The sequence below is a fragment of the Notamacropus eugenii genome, chromosome 6, assembly GCF_028372415.1.
Source record: "Notamacropus eugenii isolate mMacEug1 chromosome 6, mMacEug1.pri_v2, whole genome shotgun sequence".
NCBI lineage: Eukaryota > Metazoa > Chordata > Mammalia > Diprotodontia > Macropodidae > Notamacropus > Notamacropus eugenii.
Window position 1 is genome coordinate 293175358 of NC_092877.1, and position 24257 is coordinate 293199614.

A 24257-nucleotide genomic window follows, 5' to 3' on the forward strand; every position below is an offset into this window, starting at 1 on the left:
AGCTCTCCTTTCTTGTTGGCATCTCTAAAATACATGTTCTGTAATCTCAAAGTGATTTTTTTAGCATAAGTTGCATTAATTATGTTATAGCAAACTTGTTTTTTCGGTAAACAGACACATTTTATGGTTTGGGGCCCCTTTTGGTCATATTTCTGTGGGTGGCCATTCCTGGGTAAGTGGTGTGCCTAAGGTGGTGGCATTGCCCCTCTTAGTCTCCTCTTGGTGAAAACAACACCAACAGTAATAACTGCACAGACACATTACCAGCTTTCATTGTTACTGGGGTCTGTGACTATAGCACAAATAATGAAGGCCATACCTTTGACAAAACATTGACATTCTTTGAAAATGAAAAGTTTCACAACTGTTCGAGGTAAAGTATCTAGGAAAAGGAATATTTTTCAAAGTGTGAGAAAGAATTGGTCTACACATTAGGCTCACCTTTTTGTGACCTTTAATCTTACAACAAGCATGAATATAATTTGCTTTCCTATAAATCTCAGATATTAAACATAGTTGCAACATGGATAAAAAACAGAAATTGTTGGTATTAAGTCGATGGAGCACCCTGCCTCAAGTCTATCCATTCCCTGCACACCTGACACAGTGATATCCACAAAGCACAGGTTTGACCATGTTAGCCCCCTGACAATACTAAACAATAAATGCTCTTTAGTAGTTTATTATTCAGTAGGAGAACGACGTAATCTGAGCTGTTCTTGAAGGTATCACTTGGGCCGCCATACGTGGGCAGCTAGTTGGCACAGTGGAAAGTAGCACACTGGGCCTGAAATCCAGAAGACCTGAGTTCACATTTGGCCTCAGACACTTACTGGTTGTGATCCTGGGCAAGTCACTTAACTTCTGTTTGCCTCAATTTCTTCATCTATAAAACAGGGGTAGTTGATAGCACTTACCTCCCACGGTTATTATGAGAATCAAGTGAGACAATAATTATAAAGCACCTCCCACAGTGCCTGGCATGTGGTAAATGCATAGAAGTGTTAGTTATATTCATTCATTCAATAAATTCTTACCAAGTGTGTGCTGTGTGTTTTACCTCTGTTGAGTTTGTGTAGCTGTACGTTCATGTAGAACCCAGGAGGGATAATAGGGCTGGAACCATCTATATAAGGGTGATCATGGAATCATTTAAAGCTAATTAGACCTTCTGGAGAGTTGAGAAGGCTCTGAACAAACCTGTTAGACACACCTGCAGCTTGGAGGGGGGATGTGGAAAATGATGCAGCAATGTAGACTTGGAAGGAGTGCACCATGAGAGGGCAAAGGGGAAGAACTTGTTCCTCAGAATACGACTTCATGACATGACTTCATCCTGTCTGACTTGATATTGGCAACCAGGAATTTATCATTAACTCCCTGACATTTATGCATTTTTACCCATGGTAATGATTTGAACCCTTTCTGATTCCTAACCATAATATTATAGTTGAGATAAAGTGACCTCAATTACTGCAGGATGCTGTCATCTCTCTCTTCAGCTAGACAGTGTGACTAGCAACTATCTCAGTAAAGTATGCATGCATGCATACATATCTACATGTGTGTATAGATATATGATATATACATGCACATATATGATTCATGAAATATAATGAAAAGATATGGGAGTGGCAATATGAAATCTCAAACTATGTTACAAATCAGTAATCATTAAAGTAGTCATCTGTTACTGGTTAAAAGCGAATGTCAGTTGTGGAACAAATTAAGTAAATGATATATGGAAACAAAAGAAGGCAGCATAATGTTTGCTAAACCCAGAGGCTGCACCAGGAAAAGTAGAAAGCAGTTTGGCAGAAGTTGGGTTCTGATCAGCACTTTGCTAATAGCTTGCGTTTGTGTAGTGATTGAAGATGGGAGAAGCACTTTAAAGAGGTCATTTCACTTGATCAGACACTGCAGTAAGCTCCAGATGTATTCAGATCTGAAAGGTTGTATCATGTCCAAATTAGAGGAGCAAGGAAGGAGATACCTTTCACAGCTATGGATAGAAGAGTTCATGACCAAACAAGGGATTGAACAGTTCACAAAAAATAACATGAACTATTTTGATTATTTAAAATTGAAAAGCTTGTGTAAAAACAAAATCAGTGCAAGAAAATTTAGAAGAGGAAATGGGACTAAGAAACTAGTAACTAACTCAGAGAAATCTTTGTGTAAAGATTCTCTAATAAAGGTCTGATTTCCAAACTACATAAGGAACATTAAAGAATCCATTTCTTAATAAATAAATGGTCAAAGGATATGAGGAGATGGTTCTCAAGAAAAAAATGCAAGATACCAAAAGCCACATTAAAAAAATGCTCCAAATCACTTATAATTAAGGGAATGCAAATCAAATTACTTTGAAGCTCCATCTCACACCCCTCAGTATGGCAAAGATGATGTCTGTTAGAGTGGCTGTTCAGTGCAGGCACCATCTAGCCATTCTGGGAAGTCACATAGAACTTTATTGAAAAAGTCATTAAACTGTGTAGAAACTTTAAGAACAATACCATTACCAAGCATATATAACAAAGATATTAAAGATAGAAAAGACCCATAGGTGCCAAGATGTGCATGACAACTCTTTTTAAAAAGTGACAAAGCTAGAAACTAGGGAGCTGTCCTTCAGTTAAGGAATAGAGGAACAAATTATGGTTTATTAATGGAATAAAATACTGTTTTGCTGTAGGAAAAGGAATAGCTCAGAGAAACCTGAGAAGACTTGCCTGAATGGATCCAGAGTGAAGTGAGCAGAATCAGGAGAGTTTATATAACTATGACATTGTAAAGAAAAACTTAGAAGAGTAGGCCTGGTGGTCTTGAGGCCGCTGTGATAGTCTCCCCTTGAGGAGACTGTGACTTACGGAATCTCTTAATGGAAAAATACCGGCACTAGTGTTTTTTAAGATTAGTGTAGCTATGTACCCCATGATATCTTTATTATAAGAATTCCTTTCCATCCCAGTTTATTGCCCCATCAGAGCATCAGTCCTAATCCCTAACTGCTTACCTCCACCTCCCTGTCCCCTAAACTTTACTTACAATGCTTGTCTATCCTGTTCCCCATTAGGAGGTATCTCTCAACAGCTATCATTATTGATTCACCACAAAAATGTATCTTTTTTACCAGTTACACCTTATCCCTCCATTCCCACTCTTCTTTCTGTTCCTTTTGACCTTGACCCCAGCCTGTCTTTACCACATTTTGCCAGTCCTTTCTTTTTCACTGTCAGTTGGTGTTTGACAACCTTGATACAATGGAAAGAGTGCTGACTCTGGATTTAGAGACTGACTTCAAACCTTCCCTCCAGCACTTAGTGTCTGTGTGTTCTTGGGCATATCATTCAGTCTCCTTGAGTTTTAGTTTCCTCATCTATAGAATGAGAGGGCATTGGACGAAATGGCCTCTGAGATCTTGTCCCACTCTAGACAGGTGATCCGATGACCCAGGGATCCTAAGTTTCCTGGCAAAAAGGCGATCACATGTCAGTTAAATGATTTGCTCAAGATTATCCACACCAAAGACAGAATTTGTATCTTTGTTCCTTAGCATTCTAAAGACTTTTCAGATAACAGAAGAAATAAAACATGGGGTTCTACCAGTAAGGACAAGATGCTTCAAATATTTAAACATTTGATACTTCTGTTGCAATTAAGAAGGAATTCTCCAGCGTTAATTTCTGTTGGGTTATTTCTTTGCTTATGTCTGTCTTGTCTCCCTGGAGGAGCAGTAGAATTTGTCAAATATTTATAAAACCTGGTGAATAATATATTTGTAGAGTAAAACAAAATTTTGTCTTTATATGTAGTTTCCGCTGTTTGACCAATTCATTGGGTTTTCCCCCTCCAATTTTTATATTTTCAGAGTTTATAGTTAGGTTGTCGTAATAATATAGCATTGCTTGTAAGCTTGCTGATAAAAAGTCTAGGAGACTTTCTTATCGACAGATTTTAGAACAAATAAGTAATAGCCCATCCAAACTCATGGCACATTTACATATGTTGAATTTGATGATGTGAATGCTACAGTTGTAGTGCATGAAGAAGAGTGTTTCTCATCTGATTTCAATGATGATAAGTCCATCCTTGAAGTTCCTTTGATAGCTGATGATCTGAAAGGTAATAAACAGCATAGTACTTGTCAGACCCAAATATTTGACAAAAGAGATGAAGAGCCAAGATGTCTGAAAGGTAAACGTGGTTGGGCTGCTTCTCATGCGGCGTGAGGACTCTTGCAACAGCCTCATGTCATTACGCTTCCATGTGGTTGTACTGAACATTCTGTAGCCTTTGTCTTCAAGACAAGTCCCCTTTCTTTTCTAATTTTATTTAGTGAACATTCAGAAACATATTTAGAAACATTCAGAAATGCACAAATGCTTATGGCCAGTGAGCAACAGGCAATGCTAAATAAGTAGTCTGATGTATTAGATGAGTTAGAAAATTTGTTTTTTATTTATCATGACATTATTGGTAGAAAAAAAATCTACCTATAAAAAAGTTTGTGAAATAGTTCCTGAGGGAGTGTCCTTTCTTCAATAAAACTAAGCCAAAGAGTTGATTCCTAAATATAATGAGAAACATTTGCTTTGACCTGAAAAATGAAAGGGAGTCAAATCTGTTTCAGGACAAGTTTTGTCTAGCATTCCCATCGTTATTGAAAATTGTCAGAATGAATTTATTCCTGACGTATTTATATAGCAGTTGATGAGCAATTGCTGCCTTGCAAGACACACTGTAAATTTATTCAGTTAATGTTAAACAAATCAGACAAATTTGGCCTGAAATTTTGGTTGGCAGTAGACATCAAAAACAAATACTTGTTCAGTGCATTCCTTTACTTGGAAAAAGACAATACCAGCAGCAATGAACCAGTGTAACTACTGATGTAATGTTGAAGGATGTGAAACTGCTGTTTTAAGAAGGTGTAACTGTGGCAATTGTCTCACATCCCTTAATGTACATTTTCTTGAGCTGTGTAAAGCAAAGGTGCAGCATAGTTGGGATTATTTGTCAGAACCATGGAGAACTTCGGAAGTAATGAAAACACATAGGCCACTGCACAAAACCCTGGTTTTGAAATCTACAGAGCAGCCTAGAGTGACCTTGAATTCATGCCATCTTAAGAGATCCAAGTCTGTAACTATCATGAGCATCCTCCATCCATATATTCATAGCCCATCAGAGAACAACCCAAAGCAAAACACAGATACTCTTCTATTTTATAAGAAAATGTCAAGGTGTTGCTTAGTGAAAGCAGCAAGCCATTCAAGAGGGTCAAACTGCAGATCATCCAAGTGGCAAATGAAAAGTTACAGCCACTGTGAAGGCATGAGTGCTCCTCCAGCCACATTGCACCACTTGTGACCTTACAAAGTACCATTGCTTTGCCCAAAACATAACACAAACTTGTTCTGGCAAATGCACAATGAAAAAGTATGCAAAAACAATTTCTAAATATATGGTAACCAGGGAGTGTCTTTGGTACTAAGTATTTTCTTTCTCTTATCTGTGCAGATCATTTTTAAATGCAAATAATAAAAAGCAGGTATTGTTTTACTTTGAAATAAAAGTTTTCATCCTCTATTTTCTTTGATGTGTGAATTAAAAAAAAAAAAGTAGTGTCAATAGCTTGGTCCTTTGAGGTATTCTTAAATTCTGGTCCTTTAAGTGCTAGTTTTCACCTTGACACAGTTGATTTAAAATGAGCATTATTTTATGTCTGTTTCACAATCTGAAGTTAAATTCTAGAAAAATGCATTCTTTCTCCTATAGCTATGTGATGGGATTGAGGTCATGCCACCTCATGCATGGAGCTAATTATTTCCTGCTCTCTCTTTCCTGTACAGAGCTTTTCATCCTACTATAAAGGAGGATTTGAGCAGAAAATGAGTAGGCGAGAAGCTGGGCTTATTTTAGGCATAAGGTAGGTGTGTTGCATAAGTATTATTTTTCTTCTGTGACCAAGTTTGCTCTTTGAAACAGGAGAAAATGCCAGATGTAAGGATGAGACAAACTTATCCTTGTATTTCAAAATTGGAGGGAAAGGAGATGTTTTGAATGCTTATATTTTGAAATATCAAATCCAGGCATCTACATAGAGCAGAAATATAAACAATCGTGAGATCTGACTTCATGCCTTAATGACAAAAATCTGCAGCTATTGAAATAATAAACCTTCAGAAATAAGCGAAATTTCACTTACTGTGGTACTTTGAATGCTTCCTGGGTTCACTATTAGCATCTGAGATATGATATACCACAATTTGCATTGTGGAATCTGTTGCTAAAAAGATTCCTAGCCTCTCAATGTCTAGCATATTTTCATTGCATTTTTTTCATCTTAGTTCTCATTTGTTATTTATAAAGAACAGAAAACAAGGAATTCCATAGTGATTTTACATTCTGAGAGAGTACTTTTGACCAGGAGAATGACACAATTCACATGTAGGCCTAGGAAAGATTATTTTTTCTGCTTTGTTGAGAACTGATTGGAGAGGAGTGAGACTGGAAGCAGGCAGATCTATTACCAAAGCCAGAAAGGTGTTCATGGGAGGCCAGGGCCAATCCACAGGAACAAAGAGTCAGTGAGGGCCCCTGGTTATGAGGCTGCTGATGGCAGCAGTGGGAGCTCACAGACTTGGTGTGGTTTTTTAAAAAGGGGTTCCGTGGATAATTTTGACAACTTTATGAAGTCTTAAAATAAAAGTTGTCCCTGGTTATCTTTGGAGTTAAAGTTTTACCTAGACTTGTGCTTTCTCCAGGATTAAGTCCTGTTCTTCTTAACATATCCCTTAACTGCCTTGACTGTTTGCTCTCTCTAGGCCAGGGGTTCTTTAACCTTTCTGTGTCAAGGATCCCTTTGGCACTTTGGTGAAGCCTGTGCACTTCTTTTCAGAATCATGTTCTTAAATGCATAAGATAAAACACATAGATAGAATGACCAAGGAAAACAATTATGTCAAAATATATAACAAAATATTTTGAAAACAATTTAATGGATCCAGGCTAAGGACTGCTGTTCTAGAAAAAAAAAAAACCCTGTATATTATCCATCTGATAATAATCTGTGCTTGCAAGGCTTTTTGTATATCTTGTTCTATTGTTATTCTTTGTTAATATTGTTATTCTTTGTTCTATTTTTTGTTGTTTTGTTTTTGTCGGTTGGTGGTTGCTTTTTGTGTCATTCTTTTGGTATCATTCTTTCTCCTTACTCTCCTCTTTTCTCTTTTCCTTTCTTCTGTTTTCTCTTGAAAGTAAAATTTTCATCTAGCTCCTACTTTTTAGGGTTTTTTGCCAAAGTAAATTTGACCTGTGCCTTAGACATCCTTTCCTGTAGCAGTGTGACTTTTATGGAGGGGCAGGGCTTAAGCACAACAGTCCGATGACCTTCTCTCGGTTCTCGTTCTGCCTGACCTCTTTGTAATTCTTCACACTGTTGACCATCCTTTCCTTGGCACTTTCTTCCCTCCAGGCTTTTGGGACACCACTCCCTCCTGGTCCTCTTACCTTCTTGGTCTCCTTTGCTGCATTTTCATCCAAATCATGCCCACCACCCATCCATGTCCCTCAGGGTTGTATCCTGGGCCCCCTTCTCTTCTCCCCCTTGTTACTTCCCTTGGTGATCTCCCCGTGGATTTAATTACCATCTCTATGCTGGCGTTGTCACATCTCCCCATTCTGCTTGAATCTCTCTGCTGACCTCCAACTGCCTTTCAGACATCTCAAATTGGATGTCCAGTGGACATCCTAAACGCAGTATATCCAAACCTGAACTCATTATCTTACCCCCAAACCCTCCCCACACCCTCACCTTTGCTATTACAGCATCCTTCCAGTCTCTCAGACTCATAAGCTAGAAGTCAACTTGGACTCCTTACTATCTCTTAACCCCCATATCCAAGTTGTTGCCAAGGCCTGTTGATTTCACATCTCTTGAATATGCCCTCTTCTCTCCTCTGACTGACATTGCTACCATTCTGGTGCACTCTTATCTCCTCACACCTGGACTGTTGTAATAACCTAATGGTGTATCTGTCCTCCTCAAGTCTCCCCATTCCAACCTATCCTCCATTCAGCAACTTAAATCATTTTCCTAAAATGCAGGGTCCAGTCAGGCCACCTCTCTACTCAACTCCAGTGATTCCCTGTCACCTCCAGGGTCAAATACAGAATCCTCTGATTTTCAAAGCCTTTTATAACCTAGCCTCCTCCTAACTTTCCAGTCTCCTTCCCCACCCCCCCACCAATGTTACTTGAAGTACACTGGCCTTCTGATTGTTTCATGAAAAAGACATTCCATTTCTTGACTTGAGGCATTTTCTCTAGCCGTTCTCTGTACCTGAATGCTCTCCCAATTCATCGCCACTTCCTGACTTTTTTGACTTCCTTTAAGTCTCAACTAAAATCCCATCTTTTCCAGAAAGCCTGTCCCAACCTCTCAGTTCTCATGTTTCTGCTCTGTTAATCATTTCTCATTTATCTTGTATAGAGCTGGCTTTGTGTATGTTTGTTTGCATGTTGTCTCCACATTAGATTGTGAGTTCCTTGATGGCAGGGACTGTCTTTTGCCTCTTTTTGTATCAGTTTTGCACAATGCCTGGCATATAATGCATGCTTAATAAATGTTTATTGATTGGTTTATAATATCTTGTGTGCCCCAATTTGAGTATGAGTTCCTTCAAAATAAGGACTGCCTCATTTTCTGTGTGTACTCCAGCACTTAGCAAAGTGCTTAGCATAGTATGTGGCTCATAGTATGTGCTTCATAAATATCTATTAACTGATTGAACATCATGTAGGAAGTATCAGAGCCAGGACTAGGACATAGCATTCCTTCTGAATTTCATAGAATTGTGGGATTAGAGCTGGAAGGGTCATAGGAACATGGATCTAGAGGTGGAAAGAATCTCAGGTCATCATAGTACAAAGGAGGGAGAAAAGGCCCAGTTTAGCAAGTGTCATAGCCAGCAGTCAAACCCAGGTCCTCTGACTTCAAATGACCTTGCTCTCAACTTCGGCACTTTTAAAATATGTTGTTTTTAGCCTTGATAGATATATGTTAGTTGAAAGAAATGTGCTCCTGGTGGTGGAGTTGTGAACTGATCCAGTCATTCTGGAGTCATTTGGAACTGTTCCCAAAGGGCTATAAAATTGTACATACCCTTTAATTCAGCAGTACCACTACTAGGTCTGTATCCTGAAGAGATTAAAGAAAAGGAAAAAGGATATATTTGTACAAAAATATTTATAGCAGCTCTTTTTGTGTTGGCAAAAAATTGGAAATTGAGGGGATGCCCATTCATTGGGGAATGACTAATAAAATTGTGGTATGTGATTATGATGGAATACTATTGTGCTATAAGAAATGACAAGCAGGACACTTTCAGGAAAACCTGGGAAGACTTACATGAACTTATGGCAAGTGAATTGAGCAGAACCAGGAGAACATTGTACAAAATAACAGCAACACTATACAGTGATCAACTTTGATTGACTTAGATGTTCTTGGCAAGACAATGATCCAAAACAGTCCACTTCTAGAGAAAGAACTGATAAGAATCTGAATACAGATCAAAACATGCTTTTTTTAACATTGTTAATTTTTCTTGTTTTGCTTTGCTTTTTGGTCCGTGTTTTACAGCATGGCTAAAATGGTAATATCTTGCATGAACACATGTATAATTTATATAAAATTGCTAGCTTTCTCAAGGTGGGGAAAGGAGAGAATCTGGAACTCAAAATTTTAAAAAATGAATGTTAATTTTTTTACACATAATTGAGAAAAAACAAAATTCAATTGGCATTTCCAACAAAACCCTTGAGCCTAGATCCTTAATAATTGTTTTAATTGATATAACATCATTATATATTTTTCAAAGCAATTTACATAGATTATTTCTTTTGACTATCATAAGAACCCTGAATGAGTTCACATATCGTTATTAACATTTTAGAGAAGAGGTTGTGTCTTTGCCCAGGGTAACACAGGTAAGACACAGGGCTAGGATTTAAGGCCACATGTGGCCTCAAGGCCTCAGGTTCCTCATCCTTGCCCTAGAAAACAGTTTAAGTTTCTAATTTAGTAACACTTCACTTGCCTGGAGTTCCATTATTGTGATATCTCGACACATCTTGGCACATAGTGGCTAACCAGAGGAAATTAATTTTTAAAGCCCTTTAAATAGCCAAAATATATTTTTAAAAATCTTTATAATTAGTTTGTGTATTTTTACTCAAAAAAGATCAGGCCCCATTTAAAACCGTTTATTCTTACTTTAAACACAGTTCTAAAAAGCTTGACTATCTGGTTTTCCAGCCCATGGTAGATTAGATGTAGCAAAATAGAGAGGTACATTGATAGCAGCAAACGAGACAGCCAGGAGCACGGAGTGGACCACAGACCTGTGAATAGTGAGGACAAGACTCAGGAAGCAATCTAGGGTCATTTGGTGTGGGTACGAGTGAGCAGATTGACCTCCATAATCCATGAGGGTACAAGTAGATTCTGAGATTGTAATGACTGATGTTCTTAGTGAATGCTTTGAGTCATTAAGAAAAGCATAAGTCAAGTGTAGTCTGTTCCACTTAGGAAGGCAGGGAAGTAGGGAAGACATGTTAACAAGACCATCCAGAACGTTTTTGGCACTTGGAGATAGACTTCACGTAGCAACCATGTGGAGCACTTTGTTTCCCAGGATGCCAGGGAAGTGCAGTTTTCCTGATGATTTTTAAGTCTTGCTTATATTTCTCCTAGAATGTAAAGACAAACAGCCATCGCATTCTAATAGCATTTCTCATAAATGTCACTGAGAATCCTCTGAGGAAAGATGATTTGGTTTATAATAAGAGGACTAGTTCACTATTAGCAAATGCTCAGTACTGTGACTCCTATACCCTGAATATCTATTTTGTAAAAGCTTCTTGAGGACAGAATAAAAGTGCAGGGAAACTGGGTCAAAGATTTATTCTGATAGTTGAAGTGAAAAACTGTAATTTCATGTTTGTCCACAAGATGGTGAAATTCTCACTGGTTTTTAATTTTCCAAAACCTGTATAAGCTGTTAATTTACAATCTGCATTTGACAATATTTATTGTAAGCGCTTTAATTTATTTTTACAGCCCATCTGCTGGCAAGGCCAAGATTAGAACAGCTCACAGGAGAATCATGATTTTGAATCACCCAGATAAAGGTACATGGAATTTCTATTTTCAATATCATACAGATCAGAATATGCTAAGAACTCCCTTCAGTTCATTTAAGTTCATTGTGAATAACTTCCTGTAAAATTCACTAAATGATATACAGTTAAGAAGGCAGTTTATGCTCCACATATATTATGATTTCTGTCATAAATAAATAAGACTATATTAGAGTCTGGTGACCCACAGAAATGGTAGATTTATGTTATCTGCTTTGGAGGATCTAGTTACTGATTTTTTATATATAAGAACCTGAACCTGTTGAGAGCTTCTGGCACTTTGGATGAGGAAGAGAAAGCGTGAATTATAGACTATTTGATTGTATGAACTGATCTGAACACCATGATGAGTTTCTGAGGGATCTGTTCTAAGTCATGGAGTGTAATATATCATAGATTATTCTGAATTTCTTAATTCTATTCTGTAAGACTTTGAAGCTGAGCCATTCGTTTTTAACTGGCCAGGTTTTAATGTAAATTTATCTTACAGAAAAGCTATTATTATAACTTTAACTACACTACAGCTGGTTGAGAGAAAAAGCCCATATGTTCGTTACTGTTTCTGCTTTAAAATAACAGATGGTAAAGAGTTGCCCTATATTTCAGAAGTCAAAGGGGGAGGGGGAGGAGAGTTGGGTTTTTTAAATCGTTATTGACAGATTTTTGTTTTCTTATGGGGTAGGTGGAAAACGTGAGTTTCCTCCAATCTCTACTCTCACCAAAATAAGATATTCTTTCTTCATCCTTTTTACTTTCTTAATTATTTTCTATGAAAATAATTTTTTCCAAACACCATCCCATCGGTTTTGTATACTTGTTTTTTAATATGGATAATAAAATTTTAAATTTTGGAAAAAAAATTGTTTTAATGTTTTCAGCTAGCTCTGTCAGTCTCTGAAATTTCTGCACTACGGTCTTAATTCTCATTCAGTATTTCACAGTATCTTATTCTGAAAGAACTTTATATAGGTACTTCCATTAAGTCTCCCATCTCCAGAAAACTACCATTTCCAGGTCAAATAGGTGCACCCTCACTGAATGATTTGTAATAGGGGTCAGGAGTTCAGGCAGTCGGGCTCTCCATGTGATGGACAGGTTGTGGATTGTGCCCATTGGTAAGGAAGCACAGTTTTTAAATACAGCACTTAGAGAATTTTTTTTCATACCCAAAGAGAAAAAAAAGTATATCTTAAGTCCAATCTTCTTAAATAAAGGCTTAATTTTTTTCTTTCTTTTTTTAAAGTTGCAGTATATTTCTACATGGAGTGTTATGTTAAAGTAATAATTTTCACGGATTGGTCCACTTAGAGTCCATGTGTATACTAACTATATCTTACTATACTATTTAATGATTTGCACTGTTCTATTTATTTTGTGAAGAACTATACCTATGTCTCTTATCTAATGATTGAGTTTTCATTCCAATTACATTTTAAAATTTCGCAATAGTGATAGTTCATGCTTATGTCACTTTTCATTTATAAGTCATTTGCACATGTGTTTTCATTGGAACCTCACAACAGTTCTCTTAAGTAGGTTGTGCCAAGTATCATATCCTGACTTGATCGATGAGGAAACTGAATCTGAGAGAGGTTAATCTGCCCCAGGTTACCCAGCAAGTAGTGAGAGAACAAGGCTTTGATGTTGGTTCCTCTGATTCCAGATTACCTTTGGTTTTTATTTAATGGGAAAGTAGAATCAGAGGAAATAAGAAAAAGTGAATCTGTAGGTGCGTTTAATAAAACTACTACAGGTTAAGGAAAGGAAGGAAATAAAACGCTAAATGGTGCCGAGAATTTAGACTTGATAGCTCTTGAGTCTTGATTATCTTGGAAGGCATCCAATTTTAATAAAAAATGTGTATTAAGAAAAAAATAGGAGTATGTTGGAAGGCAACAAACATGGTATAGTGGTTTGAGAGCAGGCCTTGGAGTGAGGAAAACCTAGACTGGTGCTGGACTCTGTGTGGATACCATGACAGCTCAGAACTCCTTTGACCTCAGAGGAACAGGGATTATAGTGGTACACTGCCACACTTGGCAGTTCATTACTCTTGTTTTTTCTTTTACCATTCTTTGATGTACTTGCTTTGTTCAGATAAACAGAGAGTGTTAAAAATTGTTACAAAAATTCATACCCTATAACTTGACTCTGAAATTCATGTATAATGTTTTTAGATGTTGGCCATATTGCATCAAGAAGCCATGTAATCACCTGCCTGATATCTCTGCCATGTGTCTATCCTTTTGATCACTCATGAAATGGAAGTGGGTTTGGAAAAGTAGCAGAGGAGCCTAAAAGTGAGAAAAGATTAGTGCAGTAACTTTTATGGTTACTTCTGAGCCCCATAAGTGACAGTTATAGTTTGGCTAAGACAGGTGCCTACTAAGGATGCCTAGATATTGAGTTTGCCCACCTCATTTCTGTACCTGGCACAAGTAAATAGGACAAGCTCAAATTGTTCTTCTGTATTGTATGACTGATATTTGAGGCCTAATACCAGGGAAGTGTTTAAGTCAAATGCTGAAAGGAAAATTGAATTTTTATGACAGGCTAAACTTGACAAAGCACCATTCCATGCTATTGAATGTGCTTATAGGGTATACGTTGAGAGACCTAGATTCACAGATTGAAATGCCAAAAAGTAGGTTTTAAAGTTGTTTGATAACCACAGACAAAAAGAAGTAATAGAAGTGTTGAACATCAAAAGCCAGCTTGACTTCATCAGAAAACAGGTCATTCCAGACAGACCAACCTGATTTCCTTTTTAGATAGTTTACTAAACTGCTGGATCAGAGGACTCCATTATCAATTTTCTTAGATTGTAACAAAGCATTTTATAAAATCTTTCATGTTAATCTTCTGGAAAAGATGGCAAGAGATGGACTTGAGGATTGAATGGCTAAATGGATTCTAAAGTAGCAGACTGGAAAGTAATTTGGGCCTGTAGACATCAGCTCATATAGAAAGGCAAGGCCCCCATGTTATCTTCTCTTTTGGTTTGAGGATCATAGAACCACAGAATTAGTCACTGGCAGCACACTTCACCTGGCCTTGTTACCCTTCTCTTACATGGGAAGAAGTTGTGACCTGGGAAGTTGAAGGCCATACAGCTAGTATATGACAAAGCTCATGCTAACCAAGGTCTCCTGACTTCCAGGTGCTGTGTTCTTTCTGTCATATCGTCACACTTCTCATACTTTTTTATTAGATTTTGCATCTGCCCTTCCATATTCGTGGGGTAACATATCAAAACTTCAGCTCTGATAGAGCTATGACTTCAGTGTGGATGGTCCTTCCCTCAGCACAGACTGCAGCCCAGTCAGGATTCCCCAAACATTTCCCTCAGCACCCTGTTTTGTTACTGTATAGACAACACTGGAGCATCCATTGGTTAGCTTTGCGTTTCACTATGACTGGCCTCCCTCCTTAAGTCAGATGGGAAGTTCTTTGTTAGTAACACGTTGGATCTTCCTCATGCCCACCACGTGCCACTCCACTGGGGTTTGGGTGTCTTGCAGTCTTAATTCTTTAGGACAGTTTTGTTCTGCAACATATAAGTATATGTCACTAGAAAAATGTTATTTAAAAGCTGTACCTTTGCGTCAGAGGGAAACGTTGGGGCTGCTGTGGGTGTTGTGCAGTTTCCCAAAGTCGGGGCCTGTCTTTGCTTACGTATTTGTTTTCCAGGAATTGAGCATAGTGAAGCACCCAGTAGTAGCTTCATAAATGCTTTTCATTGATGCAACCTTAGTTATAAGTGTTGTCTAGAGGAAAGAGTGCTTTGGGATCAATAAATTCTGGTTATTTGGAAAGTGTCATTAATTTGAAAACTCTCGACTACCCTTTCTCACACGGGTTAGCACCTCCGAATGCCGCCATTTTCCATCAAAATTTAATTAGTGAGAAAGCCTTTTACCTATAATTTGTTGGTGGTATAAGGGTACTGTAAGTCAGTATCTTCACCCTTAATGCCCACCGGTTTCTTCTATGGAAAAACAAGTGTTTCTTCATTGAAAGCTTGGCAACTTGATAAAATACATGTTTATTGAATTAAATTAAATTGAAAGAGGCAATGGAGTGGCAACTCACCATTAATTAGCAACAGGGCACAGTAAGCACCCGTTTGTGGATGACACTTTGTTTATTGTTGGTTTTGTTTGTTTTTTTAAAGCACTGAGCCTTTTTTTTTCATTTCCAAATTCTCTCCCTTGCTTTCCTTGAAAAAGCAAGGAAAAAACCTTTTAAATTTCTGCATTAGCCATGTTCCCTGCCAAAAAAAAATCTTCAGATTGTACTGAGTCCATCAGTGAGGTGAATGGCACGTTTCATCATGAGTCCTTTGGAATGGTGGGGGGTCCTTGTGTTGTTACCTTTCCAGTACTACTCCTACTGTGTAGACCTGTGTTCTGGCCCTGCTCACTTCACTCTGTAGCATACATACTCTTCCCAGGTTTTCCTGTAACTATCCCCTTCCTCATTTCTTTTGGCATGATAGTATTCCATCACATTCATATACCACAACTCATTTGATGGACATCTTCTCAAGTTCCAGTTCTTTGATACCACAAAAAGAGCTGCTACAAATATTTTTGTACATATGAATCCTTTTCCTCTTTCTGTGATCTCTTTTGGGTGTAGACCTAGTAGCAGTATTTCTGGGTCATAAGACATAGACCATTTAATAGCTTTTTTGGTGTAGTTCCAAATTGCTTTCCAGAATGTTTGGACTAATTCATGGCTCCACTGATGGTCCATCAGTGTATCAGTTTTCCCACATTTCTTCAAGAATTTGCCATTTTCCTTTTTAAAAAGACAAAATTTAGCCCATTCTAATGGATATGCGATGGTACCTGAGAGTTGTTTTAGTTAGCATTTCTTAATTTATTAGTGACTTAGAGCATTTTTTCTTATGGCTATTGATAGCTTTGATTTTCTCTGCTAAAAATTGCCTTTTCATATCATTGGACCCTTTATCAATTGAGAAATAGCTTTCTTGTAGATTTGATTCAGTTCCATATATATTTTAGAAATGAGATGTTTATCAGAGAAACTTGATGCAAAGATTTTTTTTTTCAGTTTCCTTCTTTTCTTCTAATTTTAGATGCATTGGTTTTGCTTAGGGAGTTTAAAAAAATATGTAGTCAGAATTCTCCGTTTTACCTCCTATGACCCTCTTTATCTTGCTCGGTAGTGAACTTTCCCATATCTGCAGATCTGACAGATAGAGTCTTCCACACACCGCTGATCTGCTTGTGATATAACATGTTTATGTTTAAAGCACACACCTATTTTGTGCTGTCTTGGTGTATGATATGGGACATTGGTCTGTGCCTAATTCTGGAAACTGCTTTTTAGGTTTCCCAGTAGTTTTGGGGGGTTTGGGGTTCTTTTGGCCAAATAGTGAGTTCTTACACTAACAACTGGTACTTTGGGGTTTATCAAACCTTGCTTGGGCTGCTGTGCTTGTTCGGTTTGGTATGTGGTGTATCTGATCTGTTGCACTGATCAGCCTTTCTGTTTCTTCCCCAGTACCAAAATGTTTTGATAATTACAGCTTTTGGTGTAGTCTGAGATCTGGTACTGCTAAGCTCCTTTTCTTATTTTTTTCCCATTAATTCTCTTTATGTTCTTTTGTTAATTGTTAAAATTTATTAATTTTATGGTTAGGTTTATCGAGGCCTTTATATCCAAGTTCTTTTATTGTTTGCTCAGTCTTCCAGCCTGCTACTTGACTTTGGAGCCATTGAAAGTTTGGGGGCCTGGGAATGCCATATTGAAAGCACATTTCTTTAGTCAAGTTAGTCAGATGTGAGTATTGAGAGAAGAAAGGTTGATTGGAGACAGGAAAGCCAGGTAGGAAACTTTTGAAATAAAGCTGTACTCAGAAGCAGATGTATGTAGTGGGAGGAGTAAACTGTTAACTTTATAATTGGTTTCTTGTATTTCCCTTTGTAGTTGATTTTATACCTTTAAATAGATTATTCTGAGACGTTTTCACCACCTGCCAAAGGAGTCCATAACACAAAAAAGTTTAAGAACCCTTGTCTGGATCTTCCTTTTTCTGATCTGTAAGTTGGAGGTCACGCTTACAATATATGCCACAGAGTGTTCTGTGAGGAAAGTGCTTTGCAAACAGCACATGCGTCTGAATTCTGTTATTAAGAAAGTGGCAGTGGGAATCGACAGAGACAGCTTTGAGAGAGAATCCAAAGAACACCCAAGACAAGGGAATGGGAAGAGCCTGGGGGACAAGGAGAATGAATGCTAATCCTATGAAAAGAAATATAGAAGACTTCGGGAAAAATGTAATGGATTTAAACAGGTTGAATTTTGAGATGCTGTCAGTACAATTAAGTAGCAATATCCAGCAGACAGAGAGTGCAGTGGGGAGAGAATTTAAGCCTCCTAAATATAGAGGGTGGAAGTTAAGTTTACAGTCTACATAAAAACCATTCCCTTTGAACAAGACTGTTAATCCTCTATTCATGGATTGGAAATATCTACCTGTCAGGTTAAGAGAATATTCTAGCACATCCTCCTAGGTCTCTTAGGGGAGAGAGGGAAGGAGAGAAAGAAGCACCAGGATATCACCAGAGAGGTGGGAAGTCCTGATCTCACAACTTTAGTCTCCTCCCCGACCCCTTTAGGTGTACAGCCCCAGAAGATGTTCATTTTGTTCGTCTTCTCCTTTTTTCTGTGTTTTAAGTCTAATTGTCCTATACTTCTCTTGCTTCCTAACTCTTTTGTTAGCTCCACTTTTCTTTCCTTATCTTCTTATTTTATTTGAAGTTTTGAATTCCATTTAAGTATTTTATTTCTTCTTTTAATCTGGGTAATTTATATTTTTGCAAATATTCATCCATTTCATTTAAATTGTCACATTTATTGGCATATAATTGTTTCTCTATTTTCTAAGCTGTGTCCCCATCTCCACCTACCCCTACATACAAGAAAGTAGGAATACAAGAGGGAAAACTACCCAGAAACATTTTTAATAGTCTTTTCTACTTTGCTTTATCCATCAGTATGTCGCATATGCTACTATGTAGATGGTTTTTCATAATTTGCTGATGTATTGATCTAAAACTGATTATGCTGGGAATGTTTATATTGTTATGTTTAAGTCAAAAGGTACTCACAATCTCTTTATGGCATCTCCCACAGTGGATTGTGGGTTAGATGCTTATTCTTTCAATGCACTTTTTTAGATTCTGTCCCTGTCTTTGCCTTTGATTAGCCTTATCTTTATTTTCTTACCCTTGGGAGCAAGGATATAATCATTTTTTAAAGGTCTTCTTAATGCTATTTGTTTCTTACAGTCATTTCCCAATATCCCCATCTCCAGACATCCCTGAACCTTCCTTTAATAAAGGAAAATGTTGAGAGAAAAGAAGAGAGAGACTGTTTGACAGCTCATGCAACCTTCTGCATCTGTTGGCTCTTAATTCTTTATGGGGAGGAGGGAAGTAAAGACAGATGTGGTCATCTGTCTTCCCAGATCAAGATTAGTCATTGCAGTTAATCAGATGTCAGCTGCCATTCAGTGACACCAACTGTTATACCAACCTAAAACCAGGACCTTTTTTCAGCCTTCTTTCTGGCCACCTCTGTAGCATTTGACATTGTTGACTACTCCCTCCTCTTGGATTCTCTGTCCTCCCTGGAACTTGATGACATTTCTCTTTCCTCTCTACTTGTCTGCAAGATCTTGTGTCCCTCATCCCTTGTGTGTGGATGTGCCCCACAGCTCTGTTCTGGACCCTCATCATCTCAGTGAATTGTCAGCCCCATGAATTCAGTTGTTCTCTCTATCCAGAGAGCTCAAGAACTGCACAACTCTCCCCAGAGATCCAGCCCCCGTTAACAGCTGCCTTTTAGTGATCCTTGTGTATATTCCAGAGGCTTACACTCAGTATGTCCAAAACAAATCTCATCTTTCCACCTAAATCTCCTCTAACTTTCCTCTGTACTTAGCTCTTTCTGCCAGTGGCATCATTATATTCTGGAAGGAGAGTTGGGAAGTTCTTCAAAGATCATCCAGTACAACTTACTCATTTTACAGAGGAGGAAACTGAGCTCTAACTGGAGAAGTTATGTGATTTTTTTCCCCAGGGGACACACAGCTAATGACTCCCAAGGTGGAATTTGAATCCAAATCTTCCTGACTCTCAAGACCTGGCTCCTCTCCATGCCACCATGCAACCTCCTGCCATCTTTCTGGTCATCACTAGAGTATCTTCATTCCCTCAGTCCCTCATGTACCAATCTTAAATTCAGCATCATTTACACTTATCCCCTTTAATTCACACAGCCACCCTATTTCATCTCTTGCTTGGACTGCTGCAGTCGGTGTCACTGCTTCCATTTTCACTCTTCTCCAATTCCTGTTCCACACAGCTGCCAAAATGATATTCCAAAGAATTAGGTCTGACCATTTTGCTCCCTTGCTCAGGAATCTTGTTCCCTGTTGCTTCTAGGATAGAGGCATTTAACACCTATCTTTCTTGACTGATTTTACATTATTCTCCCATACTTTATGTTCCAGGAAAACTGGCCTGTTTGCTGTTTATTCCCCATATATAGCCCTCAGTGTCCCCGCTCTGTGCTTTTGCACATACTGTCTCCCATGCCTGAGAATATTCTCCTTCTCTTTTTTCCCTCTCTTCTCTCTTGAAATTCCCTCCCTCCCTTCAAGGCTCAATCAAGTACCACTTCTAGGAAGCCTCTCCTGACTTCCCCCACCTCATTAGTGCTAGCACCCTGGAAATAATTTTATATTTTGTATTTACCTGTTTGTCTTCATGTTTTCTCAGTCAAATGTAAAAACTCTAAAGGCAGGGACTGACTGATTTGGCTCGGAATCCCTGACACCTAGCACAGTGCCTCGAACTTGGGAAGCACATTAATAATGTTTGTTGTATTGAATTGCATGGAATTGAAATATTTTCTTGGTGGGAGATCAGCTCATTGACATTTGGCAAGGGATCTGGCCCTCTGTGCCTTAGTTTTTCAATCAGATAAATGAACATATTCAACTTGCGTTTAACCATCCAGAATTTTGTGTGGATGAATTAATAGAATATTTTAAAAGTTCACCTCATGTATTATTTATAACATGCCCATGTTATGTTTGGCACTGGCCCATCACTATAAAGGTTTTAAATTACTTAAGTGCAAAGTATTATTATTTCCTATTCAAAGTCTCCTTCCCCCTGCCCCCCAGAACCTTCTGTACACTTTGTTTGTGTTCCCAATCGCATCTGTAAGATTTTCGCTGACTTTATTAGGAACTCTCATTGTGTATTCAAGGACATGGTTTGACACTATATGATATATTCAGTAATGAGTGTTTACAGTGATTCGGATCTTGATATGAAAATGTTGGCGGAGTCCTCAAGGGCAGAAGGCTAAATAAAACTACTTCTAACATTTTCCTCTCCACCCATCTGAACCCCAAGCTTGTAGAACTGTCATTTTTCTCTTCCTTCTGTCTCCTTCATTTTCCATTCATAAGAATCAGTGTCTATGAAAGAGTCATCCTGAGCACGTATTCCTATTAGGAAAGAAGAAAGAAATATTTTCACAAATGACACTTAGGTGTATTTGAGTGTGTGGTGAGCTGCTGACTGTGTGCAGGTGGTTAGCACTGAAGGGGGTAGGGAATGAAAAAATGAATGTGGAGCAATAAGCAGTGACTGTTCACAATTTGAAGTTAGAACGTGTACCATGTTTTAAGGAGCTTTAGTGTGACATTGGGGACTGGTTATTTTTGTTGGCTCTGTTTATCATTTATAACAGTTCTGCATCAAAAAGTTCACCTCTCTTTTCCTTGTTTCATTATTGCTCAAGAGAGATATCATTGTATAAAAGAACACTGAAGAAAGACTGACCTCATTTCATTTTAGGGCACAGACCTCGGTCTGAATTCTGCAGCTGTCTGCAAGCGTCAGTAGGACAGTGAGCCTTTGTGTGCACGCTTTCATTACTGTCATCAGCAATGCACACACTTCTTTAGCCTAGGAGTGTGTTTTTGGAGCTAAGGACGACACAACTGTTCTCTAGTGGTTTCCCTAAAGGGAATGGCTACAGTTTTCATAAGTGTCATAAGGTATGAAAAGACCTTGAAAGATCATATGTTGGTGTCCTCTTGTCAGCCAGATAGACATCTTCCTGAACAAATGGATATCTTGTTTTTTTCTTTTAAAAATGTTTTTATTATTAATGTCTTTTGTTATTTTCAAATATCCCCACCCAGCAAGCCATGTCTTGTAACAAAGATTGAACAAGAAAGAAAATAAAAGCAGGTCAGCAAAACCAGCCAATTGAGTTTGACAAAATATGCACGATTTCTTAACCATAGTTCCCTACCTCTGAAGTGAAAGAAGGGAGGTGGATTTTCTCCGCTCTTCTCCCAGGCTGAACTCTGTCTGTAATTGTTCAGTTTCGTTTTATTGTCCTTTTCATTTACATTCTTGGAGTAATTATTGTTTTCCTCAGTGTACTACACTCTGCATCCGTTTATAAAAGGCTTCATATGTTTCTCTGAGTTCTTCATATTCATTGCTTGTTATGGCACAGTAATGTTCTTTTTTAAATTAGGTTGGTTTTTTTTTTTAACGAATAGAAATTGATTTTCTATCCCTCCTGCCCCTACCTCTCACCACTGAAAAAGAAAAGAAAAAGAAAACGCTGATAGCAAATATTCATAGTCAAGCAAAACAAGTCCACACATTGGGCACATCCAAAAGATTATTTCTCCCTCCGTACCTGAGTTCATCGCCCCTCTGTCAGGAGGTGGTTAGTATACTTTATCATTCATCCTCCAAATTAACGGCTTGTCATTGTGTTGATCAGAGTTCTTGAGGCTCTCAAAGTTGTTTTTGCGGTATTGTTATTATATAAATTGTTCCCCTTATTTTGCTCCCTTAATTCTGCCCAAGTTCCTACAGTTTGGTTTCATTGAAACTGTGTTTAATCATTTGCATGGCATAGTAGGATTCCATTCCATTTAGCATCACCCTCGTGGCTAGCGTTTATATACTGCTTTAAGGTTTGCAAAACCCTTTCCTTTGAAAACTCATTTGATCCTCACGGCTGTGTGGCAGATTCTCTTGTTGTCTCAATTTTACAAATGAGGAAACTGAGCCACAAATAGGGTCACATCTCTAGTAAGTGTCTCAGGTAAGATTTGAACTCAAGTCTTCCTGACCCCAAGTCCCAGGTGCTGTCATCCACTGTGACTCTTAGCTATCATTAAGATACCCTAATTTGTTCAACTGTTCCCCCGTTGGTGGTTACTTCTTCAGTTTCTAGTTCTTTGCTAATCCAAAAGGAACTGCTATAAATACTTTTGTGCATATGGGTTCTTTTCTTTTTTTGAGATCTTTGGGGTATGGGCCTATTAGGGGTATCCCTGGGTTAGCAACTGTGTACGGTTTAGTGACTTTTGGGGCATAGTTCCAAATTGCTTTCCAAAATGGCTAGATCAATTCACATTTCCATCAGCAGTATTACAGTACCGTTCTACTGCATTTATGTGCCAGAATTTGTTTAGCCAATCCACAGTTACCTAATTTGTTTCCAGTTTTTTTAATCTCACAAAATGTGCTCCTATGAGACTCTTCTTTGTCTCCTTTTTCCCTGCTTGGAGTAAGTACATGGCTAACCATGCTGTCTGTAGGAAAAGGGTATAGACATTTTAGTCACTTTTAAAAGCATAATCCCAGATCTCTTTCCTAGTGACTGGACCAATGCACAGGTCCACCAATGGTGTATTAGTGTACCTGTCTCCTAGAAGTTGTTCCAACAATGACTATTAGCATCTTTTCCTGTCTTTCTCGGTTTGCTGGGTGTGAGGTAGAACTTCAGACATATTTTCTTTGCCTGAGCACTCTTTCATTTGGTTGTTTATCCAGTGGTGTGCAATTCTTTTGCAAACTATTTATTTATAATCTTTGATCCCTTAACCATTGGGGAATAACTCTTAGTCTTATATAGTTATTCTGCTCTTTAAAAATTAGTTGAGAAAGACGAGCTGTCCTCATGAATTTTTTAAAGGCTCTCATAAATGTCTGCCTGGTGAAATCTATGTGTGTTTTTCAAATTATTCCAGATTACAACTTTTTTTTAGTGGGTTTTTTTCACAGTGGCTAAGTCTTTGATTGTTGAATGTCAGTGGTGCTTTACTATAAAAGTTTAATTTATGCTGTTTTGATATTTAGTCAGCTTGTGAAATAATTTGTCAGAGGATGAATGCATAAGAAAATATGAGGGAATTTTAATTAGGAGTGTTTTTCTAAATTTGGGTCTTTAAAAAAATCTGTCATAATGAAATATATTTTAATTCATTTGTTTTTCTTTGTCCTCTCAGGTGGATCTCCTTATTTAGCAACCAAAATAAATGAAGCAAAAGACTTGCTAGAATCCAGCACCAAGCAGTGATGCTCAATGACTACTGTAATAGGAAGTGGAACTTTGAAAAAATGTAATAAAGTTCTGCCAAATGAAGCTATACCTTCAGTTTCTAATTTATGCATATATATATTATTTGACCACAAAACAGACTAATTGTTCTATTGTTTATCTATTTGAAAATAAAATATGAATATACTTGTTTTTAATAACTTTCAGTTTTTTAAAATCACCTTGAAATAAATAGCCATGATATTTCTTTCATTGTCCCCCCACATGTGTACAGTGACACCTAGATGTTTCTGACATAAATTGTATGGCAGCAAAGTTATGAGACTGATTATCATTTGCCCTATGGAAGTTTTGCATTATGCAATAGTCAGATCTTGTATGTACTTAATTTATATGGATTTCATGGGGTGTGTAGGCAGAGTTGATTATACTAAAAAGCATTTGGTTTTCTTCTTCCCCTTTGTCCCCCACTCCAGGGCTGGAAGTGTTTTTTCCATTTTTTCCTCATAGCAATTTATAATTCTCATGCACTTATTAAATTCTTATTTTTATTGCAGCACCTATGTTATGTTCTACAAAAGGAAGACTGCCACTATCAGTTAGGCACAATAGTGATATGGGAT

The 24257-nt window shown here is 37.8% G+C and overlaps 1 protein-coding gene across 2 annotated transcripts in view; it reads left to right on the top strand.

Annotated features, from left to right (window-relative positions):
- Positions 1-23831, top strand: part of DNAJC15 (DnaJ heat shock protein family (Hsp40) member C15) — a 52030-nt gene extending 28199 nt beyond the window's left edge. For both annotated transcript variants that reach the window (XM_072617154.1, XM_072617155.1), the window contains exons 4-6: positions 5856-5932; positions 11129-11199; positions 23582-23831. In XM_072617154.1, the coding sequence (XP_072473255.1) occupies positions 5856-5932; positions 11129-11199; positions 23582-23652 (219 nt within the window). In that variant the 3' untranslated portion in view covers positions 23653-23831. The remainder of the gene's footprint in view (positions 1-5855; positions 5933-11128; positions 11200-23581) is intronic.
- The last annotated feature ends 426 nt before the right edge of the window (positions 23832-24257 follow it).